Raw genomic sequence first — 23,521 nt, forward strand, 5'->3', positions numbered from 1 at the left:
TGGGAACCAAGACAGGATAGTAGGAATGAGAAATGACCGTGCCAGGCAGTCATCACACTGGTTTGCTCTTAGCATGTGTTAGTTCCCAGAATGTTTTCAGAGTTGGGTCATGGGTTGGGCCTATGGACAAGCTGTACCAGATATTTAGCCCACCCCTGGACTAAGCCCTGTTCACTCCCTTCTAAGTAGCTGGCTTCACAACCTAGTAATTAGGAAATAAACAGATCTGACTGAATAGAGTTGAATGTGATCTCCAAAGCAAATATGACAAGTTGACTCAAAATAGTCTCACCTTTCCTGGGGCAGTAGCCCTGGAGGCTCTTGTTAAAAGCCTAGACCTTTTCTGGAATCTTGCTTCTTTTTCCCTGGAAGATAGCAAAGAATAGAATAGCTCAGACATGCTTGCCCAATTTTTAGGACTAACATCATACATGGTAAACTGAATTTTGGCTGTTCTCAGCCCAGTCTAACTTGTCAGAAATGGAAGAATGTCCAGAAATGACCACAGGTACCACAAACTTCTTAGTACTGAAATACATCCATCTTAAATGTATTCCTATTGAAGGCAACAATCTCTATTGTTAACTGCACAACACACTGCTGCTGCGGAATCTCTTCTGTCGTGTCCGAATCTGTGCGACCCCATAGACGGCAGCCCACCAGGCTCCCCTGTCCCTGGGATTCTCCAGGCAAGAACACTGGAGTGGGATGCCATTTCCTTCTCCAATGCATGAAAGTGAAAAGTGAAAGTGAAGTCGCTCAGTCATGTCTGACTCTTAGCGACCCCATGGACTGTAGCCCACCAGGCTCCTCCATCCATGGGATTTTCTAGGCAAGAGTACTGGAGTCGGGTGCCATTGCCTTCTCCAGCACAAGACACTACCCACCTCAAATACTGCCAAGATCCAGGTGGTCACCAGCTCTAAAAGCCATTTGTACCATTTGAAAGGCTATGTTCACATCAACCCCAAATCTGCTCGCCTGTCTGGTCTTAGGCTTCAGCCTCTTAAGGACCCACAGAGCAAACTGAACAATTTAAAGAAAACCTTAATGCCTCATGCAGGCTCCTTCTTTCTAGGTTAAGAAACCAAGTTTATCTCAATATAATTTACATAAGTAACATAATAATTGACTGAGTGACTTCAAAGTGATAAATAACTTGCCTTGCATATGTAAAGGCATTGTATTTATGTTTTATTTTTCAATAAATTTATTCTACTCATAGTTTCAGTCTCCTATCAAAACATCCTATGTTAACAAGTAGAAAACTCTTTAGTAAGTAATACACCTACTGGTTTACATTCAGCTTTCAAAAGACTAAGGGTTCTTCAGCTTTCCCTGGGAGTCTCCCCTCCCTAAAGTTACCCCTGCCTTCCTTCATCTTCCAAAATGTCTTCATTAGAAGTGTATGTGATCAGAGCTTTGTTATCCCAATATTAATAACTATGTCAGATAAAATCCCTTGACACATTACCAGTAATAACATAATTATCTTCAATGGGTTAGCTTAGTGTTGTCTTGGTACTAGAGTTGAAGTTTTGATGGTCAGAAACTGAGAATGAATTCCCTGTTCAAAAGTAAATTAAGTTTCTTTGATTTGAGGATTTTCCTTTTCCAACCCAAACTTTTTTTGGGTGTCACTGGAGAGAAGGAAATCAAGTTAGGAAGCATTGCAAAGATGTCAGTAAACTTCCAGGATGTTAATTCTGTGTTACAGGCAGTTGGAAGCCACAATCGATTCTAGAGTCCTTTCATGCTAGCATGATCCTAGATGTCTAAAGCCCTACTGGCAGCTCCCAGAGTCAGGGTATATCCTACTTCTCCTGGTTGGCTCTCACGTCATTCTCAGGGGTACAACAGTGTCAGGTCTTAACAGGCCCAAGAATCCTTTTTTCCCAAGGTGAGAAAACTCAACTTGGAACTACATCCTCAAAAGACTACTAAGTACTACATAAGGTATTGATACTGAGCCCTCTGGGATATTTTGGAACACCATGAGTGATCATTAAAATCTCTGTGAAAAAAAAAATAAATAAATAAAATCTTTGTGGGTGAGTGGCATTTATCCAACTTTACCTGACAAAAGGTATCATCTGCTGAGCATTATTATTTACCAACTTAGATTCAGAAAAATATACATGACAGAAAATAAAGATAACATATTGAGTTCACAGAATAGTGGTAATTCAAAACACTTGAAAGATAGATAAACTTTACTCACAATATCATTTTGCACATAGCACATTTGTTGACAAACATTATTCCATCAGGACTTTGAAAAGGTTTTTTATCTTGGGAACAGAACAGTTTTCCATTTTTCATCAACACTCGAAATTCACTGCATGTTTCCTTAGGAAAAATATGAAAACAGTGTTTACAGAAACCTCATCACAGCAAATTTTACCTTCTAAGAAGAGTGTTATTTCATAACCACTACCCTCTTTGTATGGAAGACATTCACTCAACTTGATACAGATAATACAAATAAAAATAATGAATCTGGATTGTTTGTTGGAGACTGAAAATTCACCTAAAAGCATTCATCTGAAACCATATTAGCAAAATGGAAAGAACAGGAACTTGGAATCAAAAAATCTGAGCCTATATGACAGGGTTCAATAATCATGGCAAATGAAATTCTCAAAGGCCCACTTATAAGTGTACATGCTTCATAAGTTTTGTGTGGATTAAATATCATAAGCATGTAAATCCCTCAAAGAGGGCCTGATACTTTGTGGATATTCAATAATTAGGTTCTCTACCTCACTTCTTCTTCCTGCTTAGTATAGTTGTTGTTGTTGCCATGCTTATTATTGGAATATGCTAAGCTTATACATATAAAAATGTCTAATATCATAGTTCAATAATAATTGCCATTGAAAGGCATATGTAAAGGTTGCTGAGAAGGTTCATTCAATATATTTAATGAAGGCCTGCTATATGACACTCAATTTTTTTCTAGGAGCTTAGTATTAATGGTGCATTTGCACTACCTAGTAAAGCACTGATTTTAAATATTACATTACCTATTAGTTTAGGAAATTCACTGGTCTATATTTTGTTCTGTTTTTATTTTGAAAAAAGGCTTCAATATCCTTGTAACAGAAAAAATAAGTAATTAAATCAAGCCTTTGATCCAATGCTGATAAATGCACCTCTTCCAAAGGATTGATTATAGAATTCTATTCAACCTCCTATATCTTTATAGTAATCATTCAGTTAGTCAACAAACACTTACTGTGAGGATACTATACTCTTCTAGGTGTCATGGATATAGCAGTAAATAAGGCAGAAGGATCCTTGGCCTAAATGATGTTTACCATCTAATGGATAATGATGTACCTAACCCAGCATCCTACACTTGGGAGGCAAGTGATAGCATTTGCAGAATGAAGAATGATTAATGGTGAAGAAGAATACATAATTTCAGAGACCAGCCCTGGGAAATTTTGCTAAGGCTAACCTACTAAGAAATCTCTAAGATTATGATCACCAACCAGTGATTTTATCTGAGTGGCACAACAACAATTTATGGCAGCAGACTGACAACTAGGTCTCTTGAGATCCATGTCTGGTCTCTGATTCTGTAGTATCTTATGTCGATATTGCAAGTTACTCCATAACTGGCCGGATATAACTGAACCTACAAAGTCAAGATAAAAAACCTGTCATGGAATGAGAGAAGAGCCTGGTATCTTTGTAATAGAAATATATTTCTTGTGAGGTAGGTCTTAAAGAACATACTAAAAACAAAAATTCATGAAGAATGAAGCTTTAAATAGTTTCAACTGAAACTACTGGTCAACTGAAAAAGAACATTATCAACCAAAATAATTCCTGAATTGGATTTCTCCAATATCACAATTAGATAAATTCCTAAATCTGAGAAAGACCCTCTTCTCTCTCTCTCTCTCTTTTTTTTTTTTTTTACACAAATGGACAACAGAGTCCCAGAGAATAGGTTTAGAAATTTGTTCACAGTTTGTAATCAGTAAAGATGGAACTCAGTGCTATTTTTCTGAGTTATGAGGTTATCCAGGGTATTCTCTTGGGCAAGAGGAAAAGTCCATAAAAATGGAAAGAAACAGTTTCATTTTTCTCTGGGAAAAGTGAAATAGCTTCCCAATGACCACAATAGAGAGGGTTGAAACAGGAACAGGTCTGGACCGTAATGGGTCCTGAGATGGCGAGATGACTTCTCTGCAACTGTTTACTCATGATATAATTTCCAGTCTTTGGCTCAATTTTGTTTTGTTTGTTGCTTTCTGTGTTTTCTCCACTTATTTCAGAAAAACTGGAGCCCTGTAGGGCCAAGCTCTTTCCGTTTTCTTTCACTGGCTGTGATATCCATCTCACTGTCTTCCATTGTTCCTCCCCAGGCATCAAAATAACCCCCCAGAAGCTGGCATCACCCCTGCTCTATGTTAAAGCACCAACAAGGTTGATGTGGCTTCATAGTTACCCTTCTGGGATGACAAATGTAAGCATTTGGTAAAGATCCTTGTAGATCACTCTGGTGCTTTTCTGTGCTGCTCTGGCTCGTGTTTGTAACATTCAACATGTTTTTATGGTACTAGAAAGACCTCAAGCTACCGAACTCGGAAAATAAAAAAATTCAGCATTTGTAAGGAAGAGCAAATCAATAGTTTTCGTTTCTGACAAAATATTCAGACTATGATCTGAATTATTTCCAGATAAATAATCACTTTTCATATTCTTTTTGCTTTTGCCAACATAAGGGGAGGCTAAATGTCTGTTTTTAAAATGCTTTTCAGTGAAATAAGAATTTAACAGTATGCGAAATATCAGTGCAAAATTTGAAGTATGCAGTGGAAACTACCACCCATTATCACAGACTCTAAAAAAAAAACCGTATTTCTTCATGCATAGTGAGATTTACACAATACCCTTCTTTGCTGAGTATAACATATCCAAACAAGCATGCTCTTTGAGTCTCAAAAATCCAGTCTTTTTTCCTACCCTATCATCCCACTCTACTTATGCAATGGAAGTTTCTGAACCTCTTTAATCAGCAAACTTTAATGAAATAATAGACTATAATGGAATTCTCTAGAATATTCCTGTAATGTTTCTTTTTAAAAATAGTTAACAATAAAATACAGCAAGAGTATTTTAATCATGTTTATGAGTTTTGGTGTAGAAAACAATCTTTGTACTACTTTATTCTTTTAATGTTCATGATCTTTGAGAGACATAGGAAATATGTGCCACATAACCAGAAATATTTTAAATCTGAAATAATGGCACAGTTGTGCTGCGTGTGTGTATAATTGGCTCTCTCAATGTGGCTTTCAAATATATTAAAAAATGTTTAAACGCAGGTGCTTCTGCTCAGTCTGCCGTGAGTTGCAAGTGTCTTCATGATTCACTCCCTCTGCATCTTATGCTATCCTTGTTCTAAGGCTATCTTCTCAGAGGAAACTTACCTGACTATTGAGAAGAACTGATACCATTTCCATCCACAGAAATTCCTATCTTCTATCCTTCTAGCACTAATCATTATTTAATGTACTGTATATTTTGCTAAGTTACTTATTAACTTGTCTGTTTTCTTCCCTTACAATGTAAGCTCCATGATGGCAGGATTCTTTTTTGTTTTTATATTCCTGGCACCTTAAACAGGATCTGACATACAAAAGATGCTCAGTAAATATGTACTGAATGAACCATATACACTGAATATATACAAGATATAGACAACTCCGTTTTGCATAGTGATCACAAGAAAACTTAGTTCAGCTTCCTGTTTGTGTCATGACTTTTTCAGCTGTTAAGCTGAACAAGAATAATTCACTAATGTGTTTGTCTGTGGAATTGTAAAGCATTCCTTTAGTGTGACAGACAACCTCTTGCCAACCTCTGTTATCATTAATGCATTGACACGTGTGTGTGTGTGTGTGTGTGTGTGTGTGATTTATGCCTTGATTCATAAAGACCTGTTTCTGTGTTTTTTTTTAACAAAGCTATTAGTGCCCATCAGTGTAATATGTCTGTATTATTAATATGAAGGTGTTGGTCACAGAACATTTTTCTTCAGGGATCTTGGAATGAATTCAATGAACAGAAAAAGCAGGACTAACCTGATTAACATCTTCACTGGCAGCATCTGGGACAAAAATACAGAAACCAAAGTTAAGGGATTGTACATTTAATAAGTAAAACGAACAATCCACTGAGTGTAGGATCTTGCTTATGTTAACAACAATATATTTTAAAACCACAAATTGATTTGAATACGTTAAAATGCACCATGGCAAATAAAGTGAGGGTGTTGCACCGGCAGTATATACAATAACAAAGATCTCTCATTCATAAAGTGCCACTTTCTTTGAAAAATAATATTCATATACTTTCTGACCCCCTCAAAATATCTAACTTCTTAAAAAATCCTTTCAGAACAAAGTAGTGTAGACTTCTTTTAAAATTATAACACACATTTCCAATATATCAATCACAGTTTTAAGGAATAATGTAGCATAAAGTTTATATCCTATACATAAAATTTAATTTTCTGGATTCTGGTAATACTGTCTCCTCATCACAGCCACAAAATTTAGAGTAAATATTATGATTAATTAAAATCACAGACCAATATGCTCTCTCATTAACAGGCTTTTTTTGGTACCAAGACACTCATTTTAGGAAAGTGGGTATCATTTGTGTTAATAGTCTCCTCAATCTCCATCTCTGAAGTTTCCTTTTAAAATTTGTAAACACTTCATAGAAAGTTAAGTCTAGGTAATCTGTGTTCCCTTCAAATTCAGATAGCAAAAGCAAACACCTATATCCTGGCACTCATAGAAGACCCTTACCATGTAGAAGAAATACTTTCAATTCATTTCAGATTTGAAAGCACAAAAATAAAATTTGCTAGAAAGCATACTGGTTTAAAACCAGATGATTGAATTTGATTTTTTAATGTTTATTTATAAGTAGAGTATTAAAGTATACATATTAAGTACATCTAAGTTTTAAATATCTGTTGTATACATAATTCATATAATTATGTTTCATACATTTAATATTCTAAATATGTATAATATATATATAATTCATATCACTATGAATTTATATGTTTGGTGAGGGGAATATAGAGAAGACTCTATTAGCTTTTCAGAATTACTGTTGAATTAATGGAAGAATTTCTGATGGATAAAAATTCAGATTATCTCAAACTACATGTCCTTTATAAAGATACCCTATTTAGAAAGTTGCATATGTAATTCTTCAAAACTCTATGTCTGGCAAGATAGTTCAGGGTTTTGTATACACATGCACGCGCACACACACACACACTGAGGAGGGAGGAAGGGAGAGAAGTCCCTGCCTGGAGCTTTGGGATATGTGGCAAGAGGCTTAGATTACAGGCAAATTGCTCACCTTGTATGAGACAAACAGCCAGGGTCAGAAGCATTGGCACTGTGGTTATCCTCATGTTGAATGATGATGTAAGTTGGTTACCAGCCTGCTCCTTGCATTGCTCACCAGCTGGTGCTCTAAGACTGAAGCTGTGGAGACGCAGCTCACTTTTATAATATAACTGTGGGTAACACCCACAACAGCCAACACTGCAAAACCAGTTGTTCAAGGTCATGCTAAACTTAATATAACACATCAATTTAGTTTCCATCTTTTAGGATCCTGTCAAGGTGGCAGATTTGCACAAAAGCTATTTCTAAAATAGTTCTAATGTGTTTTCAAGATATCTGCCCTGGAAGGCAAGAGATTATGTCCAAAACTCAAAGTTTAACACTCCAGATTCCAATATGAGAGCTGAATTTCTCACCAACCCTAGACACATTTCCTCATACACAAACGTGTTTCTAATTCAGCTCCCTTCATAAGTGAGAAGGGAGGGGAAAATAAGGCAGATGGGTTGTCCTACAAGTCAGGTAAAGATTTAAAGGCATCTGGAGAATGCTGCTGATAGCAAGAGCACCTAGGGTTCCTTTGGCTTCCATCTGCATCTGTCCTAGAGTGTTTCAGTTCAGTGTCACAGACTCATATATAAGTTATAAAATGACCCTAAGGGATAACTATCAAAACTCAAACACTGAAGACATGGGGAAACAGAAACTAACAGAAGAAGCTATGAGTTTCCCAAAAGCACACCATTGAGATGGAAGAGAAGACCACAATTTCAACATTTTTTCAACTCCATATGCTGCTTCACCACTATACATTAGTAAAGGCAGAAAGATGTGAAATCGAAACTTGTGCATAGCTACTCACATTCTCCACCAAAAAAAAAGCTTGCACACAGCTACTTTTAAAGTTTTTCAGTCTGAAAGACATTTTAAATGTGCAAGCCTTATCTGTAGTCTAGCCAAACATCATAATCATAAACATTAGAGATGTACGATTTAACTTTCCACAGTCCAGTAAGTCAGTTCAGTCACTCAGTCGTGTCCGACTCTGAGACCCCATGAATCACAGCACCCCAGGCCTCCCTGTCCATCACCAACTCCCGGAGTTTTCTCAAACTCATGTCCATCAAGTCGGTAATGCCATCCAGTCATCTCATCCTGGGTCGTCCCCTTCTCCTCCTGCCCCCAATCTCTCCCAGCATCAGAGTCTTTTCCAATGAGTCAACACTTTGCATGAGGTGGCCAAAGTACTGGAGTTTCAGCTTTAGCATCATTCCCTCCAAAAAACACCCAGGGCTGATCTCCTTCAGAATGGACTGGTTGGATCTCCTTGCAATCCAAGGGACTCTCAAGAGTCTTCTCCAACACCACAGTTCAAAAGCATCAATTCTTCAGTGCTCAGCTTTCTTCACAGTCCAACTCTCACACCCATACATGACCACTGGAAAAACCATAGCCTTGACTAGACAGACCTTTGTTAGCAAAGTAATATCTCTGCTTTTGAATATGCTATCTAGGTTGGTCATAACTTTTCTTCCAAGGAGTAAGTGTCTTTTAATTTCATGGCTGCAGTCACCATCTGCAGTGATTTTGGAGCCCCAAAAATAAAGTCTGACACCGTTTCCACTGTTTCCCCATCTATTTCCCATGAAGTAATGGGACCAGATGCCATGATCTTCATTTTCTGAATGTTGAGCTTTAAGCCAACTTTTTCACTCTCCTCTTTCACTTTCATCAAGAGGCTTTTTAGTTCCACAGTCCATCATTTTCCAAATTACTGTTTGGAAATTTTCACTTAAATCAGTTTTAGATTAAGTTTACTCCTGTAATACTTCATTATTTAGTTTCCCAAGAAGTAAAGAAGAAACAAAATATTTAAAAGTATAGATAACTTTTCCAGAGAAAGTATCTTCCCCTTAGTTCCTTCTTCTGTTCTACAAGTAATGCCTTTTGTCTACTGGTTTATTTTACTCCATTCAATAAAGCACCTGGAGAATTATGCAAAGGTGACTGAAATCAAAGCCAAATGGTTAGATTCTGGTATTCTACACATTTCCAAATCTATAGAAAGGAAATTTTGGATTCAATGGGATCAAAGCCCTTTTAAAGATTGTTCCAGAAAACTGATCTAAGGCTAGCCAATGCTGAGGTCATGTCAAAATTCTGAATATACCATCAAAGCCAGACTATTTCTTTTTCTTTCTTTCATGAAATAATTTCTTTCCTATAAAATATAATCATTGGTCTCTAAGTCTGTGCTGTATTTCTTTCCAACAGTGTAGTAAAATTAGTGACCATAGAAAGGAAGTTCAGATTGCATTACTATCACAGGTTAGAAAATTGATATCTGTCATAGCTTAATGGAAAGAGAATGGGACAGGGAATCAGAAAAATTTTCTATTTCTGTCTTTGCAACTATACAGTGTAATGGAAATGAACATGGCTTTGGCTCATAGCAAACCTGGGTTCAAATCTTGATCATGAGTTACCAGCCATGTTGCCTTGGGCAAATCACTTATTTTCTTTCAGCCTGTTTCCTCATATGTAAAGCAGGGATAGTAAAACTATATTGTACAATTGTTATCAAGAGTTAGAGGTAAATTGTGTGTGTGTGTATGTGTATGTAATGTTCAGGAAAATTCCAAGTACATGTGATAAGCTTTATAGTTGATAGCTGGTCTTGCATTTTCATCTCATTATAATGATGTGGCTTCCTAGGTAATTTCCAAGATTTCAAGAAAAGTCAACATCTCTTAGACGTGGTCCATAATGACAGACTTAAGTTTGCTCAGCATAGAAATAACAATCCCAACACATTCTGAAGTAAAATCAAAAAGTCAAGATACAAGCTCTCTTTTTCATCCTATCATTGTGTTCTCAACCATGATACCTAAAACAAACCAAAGTATTAGCCATTTAAATTTGCCGAAGCTGTTGCTAGATTTTGGTCATCATTGATTCCTGTAAAATCTTCTTCTGTATAACGACATGCCAATACTAATTTTTTAATCTTCCATTTGCTCTGGTAGAACATATGAAATGTGTCCTAATCATACACTCTTACTGATGCTGTGTGCGTGAGTGTGTGGTCAGTCATGTCCAACTCTTTGCAACCCCATGCACTGTAGCCTTTCAGGCTCCTCTGTCCATGAGATTTCCAGAACACTGGAGTGGGTTGCCATTTCCTTCTCCAGGGCATCTTCCTGACCCAGGGATTGAACCCATGTCTACTGCACTGGCAGGCAGATTCTTTATCCCCGAGCCACCAGGGAAGCCCATTATTGATGGTAGGAAAGTTTAATGCCTTACAGTTGAATTGGTGACTGTGCAATATGCAATGATGAAAATCAAACCTAGCCCAGGTGGACAGTCTTCCCAGGAGTGGAAGTGGTCAGAGGGTGTAACAAAGAACCGAAAGATGATTGTGTCTCTGAAGTATCCCAGCTATGAGGAAGGATGGAAGGAGTTAGTTCCCCTTCTTACTGGAGAAGAGTTCCTCACTGACACCCAGAACCTTATGAAACGATGCATAAGAGGATTGAAACTCATAGCCTCTTCCAGGAGAATAAAATCGCCGAGAAGATTCAGCAAGCACTGCAATACCAGAAGCATGTGTCAGCTGGCTCTTGTCATCAAAGCTACTTCTCCACTTCATTTTAGACATGTAAATCCAGAGGTGATTGATCACACACTCTGTTAATCACTTCTTACTTCGAAAACCATAGACTTGAAATTCGAATGAAAGGAACCGAGGTTTTAGAGAGCTGGGTTAATAGAGTACTTTTGTATTAGATTGTCAGAATACTTTCCTTAAATTCTAAATTTTTTTTTCCAGCTGTTTTAGTTTTTCATCAAATATGCACAACCCTTTTCCTTCCCATTAAAAAGGAATGGAATTAGGTTGCAAAAAGTATAGACTTTACAATTCAACGCAGGTATTAAGTGGCCCAGACTCTGAATTCTCATCAAGTATATTCACACAGGGGGAAGAGATGAGAAAACTAGGAAGGAAACAAGACTTTACAGATCAGCAGTGTTACTAAAGACAAAGGTTACTTCTGAAATCCAAAGTTAGCAGATCACTGTTCAGATATTCTCTTTTTCTATGCTGAGATTTCCTTGATGATTACAGCAGTTTAATAAATAACGATAGTCCCTTACAGCTAAACCACCTTCTGCATCTTTCCAAACAGTCTGTCTTCCATGAGCTCTCTTGATTTGTTTATTCAGTGCTGTGAGGCAGCAGAGCAGGCGTCACTGTCCTTTCCTTACCTGCCAAAAATGGTGCCATTCATAAACCTCAGAGTAGGGACTGGCCTCAGTGGTAGTCCCAGCCTTGCCACTTTCTTATTTTTTACACCGCACATTGCTAGTGCATAGATTTTCAGGCAGTTCAAGAGAATCTGGATGTTTCAGTGCTTTAAACTAGGTACAGTGTTCCATTGCTAACATAGTCCTTTCTAACTATTGCCTGCTCTCACATATTCATACATACACACAACCATAAACCCATAATGAAGAAAAGAAGCATGCTATGACCATGATTGACAAAGTATATAACCTAATAGTTCTTAGAAGATGAATTAGTTTTTTATTTACTTAATTCTTTGTTTCCTTTCCTAAGATTCTCATGCTTTTCCTGACTAACAAGTCTGTATTCTCCTTTTTTGAAGACACTAACTGGAAAACAGCCTTTACCCACCCCCCACTTCTTTTTTTAGAAAGTCCTATTAACAGGTATTGAAACCAATTGTGTTTTTTTCTGGGGCTCTGAAGAGCTCTGTTACCACAGTCCTTTATGTTTCAGTGCAGAGAAGAATTCAGTGTGAGCAAAGTGATAGATAAGCAGTGATTTTTTAAGAATAGGATTCTTGCAAAGTTTACAGGTGGGCGAGTGAGAAATGCCATGCTCTGAGAACTGATGCCGCTACAGTTTTATAATCAAAGGGAAAGTGGGGAGAGGGAGAAGACCGTCTTTGTCTTTCTTAAGTAGATGTCATGCTTCCATCATCAGCTCCTCCTCCAGGTTGAGCAAGGGATTTTTCTTGCCCCTACATGGTCAAGCTAGGTGCACAAATTATTGTTTTTATGTGTGCAGAGAACAATGTCCTGGAGATCATTAACTTATTGAGTTCACTGGGCGGGATGGGGATCTCCTGTCACCACTGTTTTTTTGTTTTGGGGTCTGTCTCGTGCTTCTTGCATGGTTTTATTGCTAAGTAAACCTGCTTTCTTGAGAAATCCATTAACTTGTAGGGGTCTCCCATATTTTTTTCTACTTACAATTCCTTATAATGAATAATGAAGTCACCCAGTCATGTCCGGCTCTTTGAGACTCCATGGACTGTAGTCTACCGTGCTCCTCTGTCCATGGGATTTTCCAGGCAAGGGTACAAGAGTGGGTTGCCATTTCCTTCTCCAGGGGTTCTTACTAACCCAGGGATTGAACCTGGGTCTCCCACATTGCAGGCAGATGCTTTACTATCTGAGCCTCTAGGGAAGCCTACAATCCCTTACTGGGATTATCTATTTAATCACCTCTTTGTACCTTCACTCCCTCTATGAGAATTTCTTTCTGTTTGTCTAGAAAGGCTAAGAGACTATAGAGATAAGCATATCATTTTATCTAAGATCAAGATGAGATGGGTGCTGTTTGATCACTAAGCATACAGACTTTACTATTTATAGATATAATTGTTGCTTTTGTTAGATTAGGATTAAGAAAACAGAATGATTCAATACCTAATGTTTGACCATATTAAATTGGTTCTTAAATACAATATCCAGCTTCTCCTACCGTTGATACTACTGAGACCCCTGTTCCATGAAACTATACTATCCATTACCTGGGTATTCTGTATGTTCTGAAGTCTCCTAGGATTTATTCTGACTGTAGAAAACAGGTTTCTGGAACTGTAGTCCTTTTGGGGAAAATTACAATGACTTAATTCTGAAGTAGCTAGTATACTGAATTTAGGTAAAAGAGTAATGCATATTTTATACTGAAATATTTTATGTACATACTTGCAATAAGAAGATTTGTAAGTAAAATTAGGAAAATATCTTTCAGTTCAGTTCAGTTCAGTCGTTCAGTCATGTCCAACTCTTTGCGACCCCATGAATCACAGCATGCCAGGCCTCCCTGTCCATCACCAACTCCTGGAGTTCACTCAGACTCATGTGATTGAGTCAGTGATGCCATCCAGCCATCTCATCCATTGTCGTCCCTTTCTTCTCCTGCCCCCAATCCCTCCCAGCATCAGGGGCTTTTCCAATGAACCAACTCCTCACATGAGGTGGCCAAAGTATTGGAGTTTCAGCTTTAGCATCAGTCCTTCCAATGAACACCCAGGACTGATCTCCTTTAGGATGGACTGGTTAGATCTCCTTGCAGTCCAAGGGACTCTCAAGAGTCTTCTCCAACACCATAGTTCAAAAGCATCAATTATTCGGCACTCAGCTTTCTTTATTCAATTGTTTGCAAAGAAACAAAATTTGCTATCATTTATGGTACGTCATTTTGTGTACCATATGTACATTATTACATAAAGTATATACATAAAGTACATCGTTAAGGTGTACTTACTAAGTGACAGGGACAACAATAAGGAGTAAGTATCATTTTGTTCTGTTTTTACAGGTTAAAAAATAGAGGTTTCAAAACCAATACAGTACTGTAAAGTAAAATAAAGTAAAAGTAAAAATTAAAAAAAAAAAAATAAAGGTTTCAGTTCAGTCACTCAGTTGAGTCCGACTCTTTGCCACCCCATGAACTGCAGCACACCAGGCCTCCCTGTCCATCACCAACTCCTGGAGTCCCACGTCCATTTTCTCGATGATGCCAACAAACCATCTCATCCTCTGTCGTCCCCTGCCCTCAGTCTTTCCCAGCATCAGGGTCTTTTCAAATGAGTCAGATCTTTGCGTTGCTACTGCTACTGCTAAGTCGCTTCAGTCCAAAAAACTGAAGTTTCAGCTTCAGCATCAGTCCTTCCAGTGACACCCAGGACTGATCTCCTTTAGGATGGACTGGTTGGATCTCTTTGCAGTCCAAGGACTCTCAAGAGTTTTCTCCAACACCACATTTCAAAGGCATCAATCCTTTGGCACTCAGCTTTCTTTATAGTCAAACTCTCACATCCATACTTGACCACTAGGAAAACCATAACCTTGACTAGATGGACCTTTGTTGGCAAAGTAATGTCTCTGCTTTTCAATATGCTGTCTAGGTTGGTCATAACTTTCCTTCCAAGGAGTAAGCGTCTTTTAATTTCATGGCTGCAATCACCATCTGCAGTGGTTTTGGAGACCCAAAAAATAGTCAGCCAGTTTCCACTGTTTCCCAGTCTATTTGCCATGAAGTGATGGGACCAGATGCCATGATCTCAGTTTTCTGAATGTTGAGCTTTAAGCCAACTTTTTCACTCTCCTCTTTCACTTTCATCAAGAGGCTCTTTAGTTCTTCTTCACTTTCTGCTATAAGGGCGGTATCATCTGCATATCTGAGGTGATCGATATTTCTCCTGGCAATCTTGATTCCAGCTTGTGCTTCCTCCAGCCCAGCGTTTCTCATGATGTACTCTGCATATAAGTTAAATAAGCAAGGTGACAATATACAGCCTTGACATACTCCTTTTCCTATTTGGTACCAGTCTGTTGTTCCATGTTCAGTTCTAACTGTTGCTTCCTGATCTCTATAGAGGTTTCTCAAGAGGTAGGTCAGGTGGTCTGGTATTCCCATCTCTTTCAGAATTTTCCTGTTTATTGTGATCCACACAGCAAAGGCTTTGGCATAGTCAATAAAGCAGAAATAGATGTTTTTCTGGAACTCTCATGCTTTTTCGATGATCCAGCGGATGTTGGCAATTTGATCTCTGGTTCCTCTGTCTTTTCTAAAACCAGTTTGAACATCTGGAAGTTCACAGTTGATGTATTGCTGAAGCCTGGCTTGGAGAATTTCAAGCATAGTAAAATACACTAGCGTGTGAGATGAGTGCAATTGTGCAGTAGTTTGAACATTCTTTGGCATTACCTTCCTTTGGGATTGGGATGAAAACTGACCTTTTCCAGTCCTGTGGCCACTGCTGAGTTTTCCAAAAGATGCTGGCATATTGACTGCAGGACTTTCACAGCATCATCTTTCAGGATTTGAAATAACTCAACTGGAATTCCATCACCTCCACTAGCTTTGTTCATAGTGATACTTCCTAAGGCCCACTTGACTTCACATTCCAGGATGTCTGGCTCTAGGTGAGTGATCACACCATCATGATTATATGGGTCGTGCAGATCTTTTATTGTACAGTTCTTCTGTGTATTCTTGCCACCTCTTCTTAATATCTTCTGCTTCTGTTAGGTCCCTACCATTTCTGTCCTTTATTGAGCCCATCTTTGCATGAAATGTTTCCTTGGTATCTCCAATTTTCTTGAAGAGATCTCTAATCTTTCCCATTCTATTGTTTTCCTCTATTTCTTTTCACTAATCACTGAGGATGGCTTTCTTATTTCTCCTTTCTATTCTTTGGAACTCTGCATTCAAATGGGTATATCTTTCCTTTTTTCCTTTGCTCTTCACTTCCCTTCTGTTCACAGCTATTTGTAAGGCCTCCTCAGACAGCCATTTTGCTTTTTTGCATTTTCTTTTTCTGGGGGGATGACCTTGCTCCCTGTCTCCTGTACAATGTCACAAACCTCCATCCATCGTTCTTCAGGCACTCTATCAGATCTAATTCCTTGAATCTGTTTGTCACTTTTACTGTATAATTGTAAGGTTTTGATTTTGGTCATACCTAAATGTTCTAGTGGTTTTCCTCACTTTCTTCAGTTTAAGTCTGAATTTGGCAATAAGGAGTTCATGATCTGAGCCACAGTCAGCTCCCGGTCTTGTTTTTGCTGACTGTATAGAACTTCTCCATCTTTAGCTGCAAAGAATATAATCAATCTGATTTTGGTGTCGACCATCTGGTGATGTGAGGTTTGGTGAACTCTATTACTTTTCCAAAGTCATATAGCCTGTAAGCAGTGGCTGTTGCAAATGCTAACAGTCAGTACTAATGGAGGCAGTTAAATCCAGAGCCCAAACTCCAAACTACCACACACTGTAGTGACCATACTATCTACACCTATAACTAACTTATCTCAGACACTCCCTGGAATAGACTGAACCATGTCCCTCCAAAATTCATATTTTTAGGTCTTAATCAACCCCTAGTATCTCAGAACATGACTGTATTTAAGAAAAAAAATCCTTTCAAAGGTGATCAAGTTAAAATGAGGCCATTAGGGTTGAGCCCTAACCCAACTGATTGGCGCCCTTATAAGAAGAAATTTGGACACAGACTCGAGGGATGCCTGTGCACAGGGACTTACCCCAGGCGACATGGTTTGTTCATGGTCAAGATGGAGCTCATGTCTAGGTTTTAAGACTTAAAATTTTGTTCTAAAAGCAGCAAGTTAAATAGCACCAACCATTGTGTCATATCACAATTCTGATTCATTAAGACATAAAAAAGGATTAATAAATTAGAGAATTGTCAAGTATGGGACTAAATTACCAAACTGTGGTTTTAAAAGTTTTAAATGTAAGTCCAAAGTTAGGTGTTATGGTATTCCAATAGATTCCATAATATTGCCCACATGAATATAACACATATTCACTCAGTTCAGTTCAGTCGCTCAGTCATGTCCGACTCTTTGCAATCCTATGAATCGCAGCATGCCAGGCCTCCCTGTCCATCACCAACTCCTGGAGTTCACTCAAACTCACATCCATCGAGTCGGTGATGCCATCCAGCCATCTCATCCTCTGTCGTCCCCTTCTCCTCCTGCCCCCAATCCCTCCCAGCATCAGAGTCTTTTCCAATGAGTCAACTCCTCACATGAGGTGCCCAAAGTATTGGAGTTTCAGCTTTAGCATCAGTTCTTCCAATGAACACCCAGGGCTGATCTCCTTTAGGATGGACTGGTTGGACCTCGTGCAGTCCAAGGGACTCTCAAGATTCTTCTCCAACACTACAGTTCAAAAGCATCAATTCTTCGGCACTCAGCTTTCTTCACAGTCCAACTATCATATCCATACATGACCACTGGAAAAACCATAGCCTTGACTAGACAGACCTTTGTTGGCAAAGTAATGTCTCTGCTTTTCAATATGCTATCTAGGTTGGTCATAACTTTCCTTCCAAGGAGTAAGTGTCTTTTAATTTCATGGCTGCAATCACCATCTGCAGTGATTTTGGAGCCCCAAAAAACCAAAGTCTGACACTGTTTCCACTGTTTCCCCATCTATTTCCCATGAAATGATGGGACTGGATGCCATGATCTTAGTTTTCTGAATGTTGAGCTTGAAGCCAACTTTTTCACTCTCCTCTTTCACTTTCATCAAGAGACTTTTTAGTTCCTCTTCACTTTCTGCCATAAGGGTGGTGTCATCTGCATATCTGAGGTTATTGATATTTCTCCTGGCAATCTTGATTCCAGCTTGTGTTTCTTCCAGCCCAGAGGTTCTCATGATGTACTCTGTGTATAAGTTAAATAAGCAGGGTGACAATATACAGCCTTGACATACTCCTTTTCCTATTTGGAACCAGTCTGTTGTTCCATGTCCAGTTCTAACTGTTGCCTCCTGACCTGCATACAGGTTTCTCAAGAGGCAGGTCAGGTGGTCTGATATTCTCATCTCTTTAAAAATAAATGCCTTCATTTATTTGATATAATGTGAGAGCCCAGTGTTATACTTGTTAATAAAAGATATGGTCTCTAATCTCTAAGAAAATATAGTCTAATTGAAGAAGTAGAAAATAATCATACAAATCATTGTTTTCCTGAATCTGCAAAAATCTTTTTAAAAAGATGTCCATCAAGTCCAACTAGCATGAAATAAGATATCTGACCTCTAGAAGGGCGTTCCCTGATGATAATCTCAATTCTAAAAAAACAAGCTGGAGTTAAAAAGATGTATAGACTTCATCCACATGAAAAATTCAGTAAATCAAAATGGATCATTCCTTGTAAAAAAAATAAACTTATGGTTATTAGAGAGTAAGGGGCAAGGAGGGAAAATTGGGAGACTGAGATCAACATAAACAGACTACTACATATAAAATAGATAACTCATAAGGACAAACTGTATGGAATAGAGAACTCTACTCAATACTCTGTAATGGCCTATCTGGAAAAGGCATCTTAAAAATGAGTGGTTATATGTATATGTATAAATGATTCACTTTGCTGTTCACTTAAAATTAACAGAACATTGTAAATCAACTATACTCCAATATTTTTTTGTTTTAAATCATGAATCACTCCTTAAATAATTAAGAAAACCAAAAATTTGCTTTAGTAAATTTTTTATCTGAATTTGATGCTTCTGAACTGTGGTGTTGGAGAAGACTCATGAGAGTCCCTTGGACTGCAAGGAGATCCAACCAGTCCATTCTGAAGGAGATGAGCCCTGGGATTTCTTTGGAAGGGATGATGCTAAAGCTGAAGTTCCAGTACTTTGGCCACCTCATGCAAAGAGCTGACTCATTGGAAAAGACTCTGATGCTGGGGAGGGATTGGGGGCAGGAGGAGAAGGGGACGACCCAGGATGAGATGGCTGGATGGCATCACCAACTCGATGGACGTGAGTCTGAGTGAACTCTGGGAGATGGTGATGGACAGGGAGGCCTGGTGTGCTGTGATTCATGGGGTTGCAAAGAGTCGGACGTGACTGAGCGACTGAACTGAACTGATATCACTAACAAACACTAAAAGTGTTAGCTAACTAACAGTATTTTGGGGTCAGGAGTTGAATCTAAACATGAATGTAGAAATTATTTTGCATTTAGTGGGGTTTTGTTTCTTTTGAGTGACACCTCCTGCATGATGTTAATGCATTGCATCACCAAGTCCTTACTTTAAACCCCTCTATTTAAGAAAGTATTTTCCAGAAAGTAATTTTAATATTTCTGAGCAAGAAGTTGTATGTAGTGAACATTTATCCACATAAACAGCCTTGGAAAATGCATTAATCAGCTTTAGCCTACAGTATAAGAGAAAATTATTTTTCTTTCACTTCTAGACAGAAAATACTACTTATGCTTCTGAGAAGTATTATAAAAGTGTATAGGAAATTATTTGAGAACTCAATCCACTTACTAGCATTAATAAAGGCATTTACATTATTGTACTTACAGAGTAATTTTGTAAAAGATTTATTTTATAATAATATTTATAGAATAATACAGTACAAAAAGGACGTTGCCAGGTGACTCAATGGTAAAGAATCCACCTGCCAAGTAGGAAATGTAGGTTCAATGCCTGCATCAGAAAGTTTCCATGGAGGAGGAAATGGCAACCCAATCTGGTATTCTTGCCTGGGAAATCCCATGGACAGAGGAGTGTGGCATGCTACAGCCCATGGGTCACAAAGAGTCGGGCATGACTCAGAGACTAAACAACAACAATAGTACAATACCAATTTGTACATAATATGTATATATAGAAATATTTATATGCTGTCTATATTTTATATACCTGATCCTCACATTAACTCTTTCAGATAAGCAGATAATGTCTTATTTCCATTCAGAGTCCGTAACACTGAAAATCAGCCCAGTTGAATGATTTCCCTCATGTCTATTAGCCATAAATGGAACCACTGTCAGGAATTCAAGTCTCCTAATATCCATATATATACACACATATACGTGTATATATATATATACATTCTGATATACATTTTTTATACTCTCCCATGAGGTCTAAACACCAATTCAGTGAGATTAGGATAAGAAAGAAGAAAACATGAAAAGAGTACAGAAGTATTCAGAAAGAAAATAAAGAGAACAGAAGGACACCAAGTACACTGAAAGAGAGAAATAATTAAATTTGAACCAATCTTGGTGATAAAGGACAAATATTACCGTGTTAAATGCTTTCCAAATTACAATTTTTAAAGATTCTTTGATACAGACCATTTTGAAGGTCTTCATTGTTACGACATTGCTTCTATTTTACGTTTCTGGGTGGGGTTTTTTTTTTTTTTTTTTTTTTTTGCCACTCGGCATGTGGGATCTTAGCTCCCTGGCCAGGGACTGAACCTGCACCCCTACATTGAAAGGTGAAGTCCCAACCACTGGAACACCAGAGAAGTCCCACAGGTTAAAAATTTGAATACGTATTCTCATCTGGGCCTCAAGATCAGCTTTTGAACAGGCTGGACGTACATTATTGTTAACATTCTCATTTTAGTGAAACTTAGAGATATAGTAACTTTCTCAAAGATACAAACAGTAAGTGGTGAAAGCTGGAGTTCAACAGAAGTCTGTTCAATCAAGATTCCATTGCCTTTTCCCTATGCCCTTAGGTTTTTCTAACACTGAGAAAGATGCTTGAAGGTACCACTTTCATACTTTCATTAGAAAGCAAATGATGAGAAGGCAAATAAGAGAACTAAAATACCTATTTTATTCTCTGAAAAGAGAAACAAAAAATTGATATCTGTGCTAAGAGATGCGTACTAAGTCACTCAGTCATATCCGACTCTTTGGGACCCTATGGACGGTAGCTCACCAGGCTCTTTTGTTCATGGGATTCTCCAGGCACGAATACTGGAGTGGGTTGCCATTTCCTCTTCCAGGGAATTTTCCCAACCCACGGATCGAACCCGTGTCACTTACGTCTCCTGCGTTGGCATGCATGCTCTTTACCATTAGCACCACTTGGGAAGCTCATGCTAAAGGGTACACCAGGGTTTTTGTTTATTTTGTTTTAATGATAAGATTTTTGTTTCTGGCCAAGATACAGGGACAAGGAAAGGAGATTTCCTCCCCCTGAAAAAAAAATTTTTAATTAGGATAAAAACTACATTAAACCATAGTTTTCTGATATTGGACATTAGATAATGCAGGCCATGATCCCTGGGAGTGAGAATAAAACCCCAGTTAGATCTTCATTGCCACAGTTTACTGTCTGTAGGCTGTTGCATAGAGAGAGAAAACACAGGTAGAGCACAACAGTCTTCCTGAGATGAGGACACAAAGCTGCGAGTTGGGGAGACCAAGAGAACTAAAATTTACGTGGCATGGTACCAAGAGGAGAGAACTTCAAGGAGAGATTTGCAGCAAATTATCCACCTAGAGTCTTCAAATGCGTGATAATAAATAATTCTACATGAGAAAACTACTCAAGGCTGGGGGAAAAAAATCACCTTAAGAAGCAGAGGAAATAATATTTGAGTTTAAACAGGAGAGGAGATGGCTTGTGCTCCCACCAATAAAATGGGGGGAAAAAATCTGTCATTGGGTTAGAAATCTGAGAAGGTATTTCTCTAGTAGGGGGACAAAATAATCCACAAAAGGCTGCTCTGGTTCCACCTAACAAAGCTTAAAAGCAAGTCTAGAAATTATCTACGTATTTTCAAGTAACTTTACTATGTTCCAGAACAAACTTCAAGGACATTTAGAGGAAAGAAAAATATGCATCACCCAACAAAGTAAACAGAAAATGACTAGCATACAATCCAAAATTACCACAGACAAACCAAGAAACAGGAGATGGAACTCATGGTAAGAAGGAAAAATCAGTCCAAAGAACAGGCTGGACTCATGCTTCCAGCAAATACTAGGAACTGGAGATACACTTCTGCAGTACTGCAGAACTTACTACACTTCTGCAGGAAGTAAACAAATAACAACAAACACACAAAATACATGAAACAATGGTTTTCAAGATACTGAACAGTCGTCTCTTGAAATGGAGACAAGTGACCCATGATAAACAAATAGTAAACAAACAAGGTGAACCTTAAAATTGCCCCAGCTTACTGTCCTTTGAACATTTACAGGTCACAGAGAATGGAGGAGAAGCTCAGGTACAGCCATGCAGACCCTGTGTCAAGGAGACAGCTGAGATTCCAGGAAGGTAAAGGCAGTTGAAATTTATCAAAGCAGGATATTAGAGATGAGAGAGCTGATCAGTGGAAACCCTAGAAATATGAATAACCCTTAAGGATTCCGCAGAGTACTGATCACCAAACACATATGAGTAACTACTCAAGATCAAAGAAAGGTCCATCTGAAATGATTAAAGAGAACAGTACCCTATGTTTATACAGGATCAGGACTAGTACCTGTTCCTATCAACTGCACTGGAAAAATCTCAGAATTCATAAGGCAACTCATCCCTACTGGACAGAATACTCAAAAGGGCTGTGTCACAGTAGTAGGTGATCATTACCTATAGTGTGAATATTTCTTCCCTCTTACCTAACAAATGGTAATAGCAAGACGTAAAAGAATTCAGTTTTCAATGAACAGAACTGTATCTGAGAACAAAATTAAAAATTATTTACAGAAATAAAAAATCATTCACTACTCAATAATATAAAACAATGTCTGGTATTCAATAAAAATTACCAAGCATGCTAAATAAGGAAGAAAATAGGGAGGAACAAAGTAAATCAATTAAAACTAACTCAAAACTGTCACAGATGTTGTAATTATCAGACAAGGACAACAAAGCAGTTATAACCATGCTCCATATGTTTGAAAATATAAAGAAGAGACATGGAAGATACAAATTACAAAAAATAAAAATTGGACCTTGGAGTACAAAATTTAAAATATACTACATATGATCAATGGTAAATTGGATGTCATCAAAAAAAGATTAATTAATATAAAGACATATGACATAAATAATACAAAATAAAACACAGAGGAAAAAGATAAGAGCATCAGTGGTCTGTGGGACAACTAATATAAGACTGATATAAATGTAACTAGAGTTCTCAAAAGTTGGTCTGGGAAAGCAGAAAAGGTATTTGAAGTAATAATGGCCCCCAATTTTCCACACTATAAACCAACAGGTCAAGAATCTCAATGAACTCTAAATATAAGAAATAGAAAGAACCCATACCAAGGCATATCATTATCAAGTTGCTCAAAAACAGTGAGGAAGTCTTTACAGCAACTACAGGGCCAGAGGGTGGGTGTAGAAAGGCTCTGTTATGTATAGAGTAATAAAGACTAGGAGAACGACAGGTTTTCTCTTTGGAAATAGCACAACTAAAACCACAGCGAAGTAACATCTTTAAAGATCTTTAAAGCATGAAAGGAAATACTGTCAATCTAGGACTCTGTGCCCAA

The 23,521-nt window shown here is 38.0% G+C and overlaps 1 protein-coding gene across 5 annotated transcripts in view; it reads right to left on the reverse strand.

Moving 5' to 3' along the window:
• LOC102174022 (serine protease inhibitor Kazal-type 5) overlaps nt 1-7,534 on the reverse strand; it is an 88,014-nt gene extending 80,480 nt beyond the window's left edge. For all 5 annotated transcript variants that reach the window (XM_005683119.3, XM_005683122.3, XM_005683125.3 and 2 more), the window contains exons 1-4: nt 7,402-7,534; nt 6,102-6,127; nt 2,222-2,349; nt 293-365 (exon numbers count right to left, since the gene is read on the reverse strand). In XM_005683119.3, the coding sequence (XP_005683176.2) occupies nt 293-365; nt 2,222-2,349; nt 6,102-6,127; nt 7,402-7,456 (282 nt within the window). In that variant the 5' untranslated portion in view covers nt 7,457-7,534. The remainder of the gene's footprint in view (nt 1-292; nt 366-2,221; nt 2,350-6,101; nt 6,128-7,401) is intronic.

This window comes from Capra hircus, chromosome 7 (genome assembly GCF_001704415.2).
Source record: "Capra hircus breed San Clemente chromosome 7, ASM170441v1, whole genome shotgun sequence".
In the NCBI taxonomy this organism is placed as follows: domain Eukaryota; kingdom Metazoa; phylum Chordata; class Mammalia; order Artiodactyla; family Bovidae; genus Capra; species Capra hircus.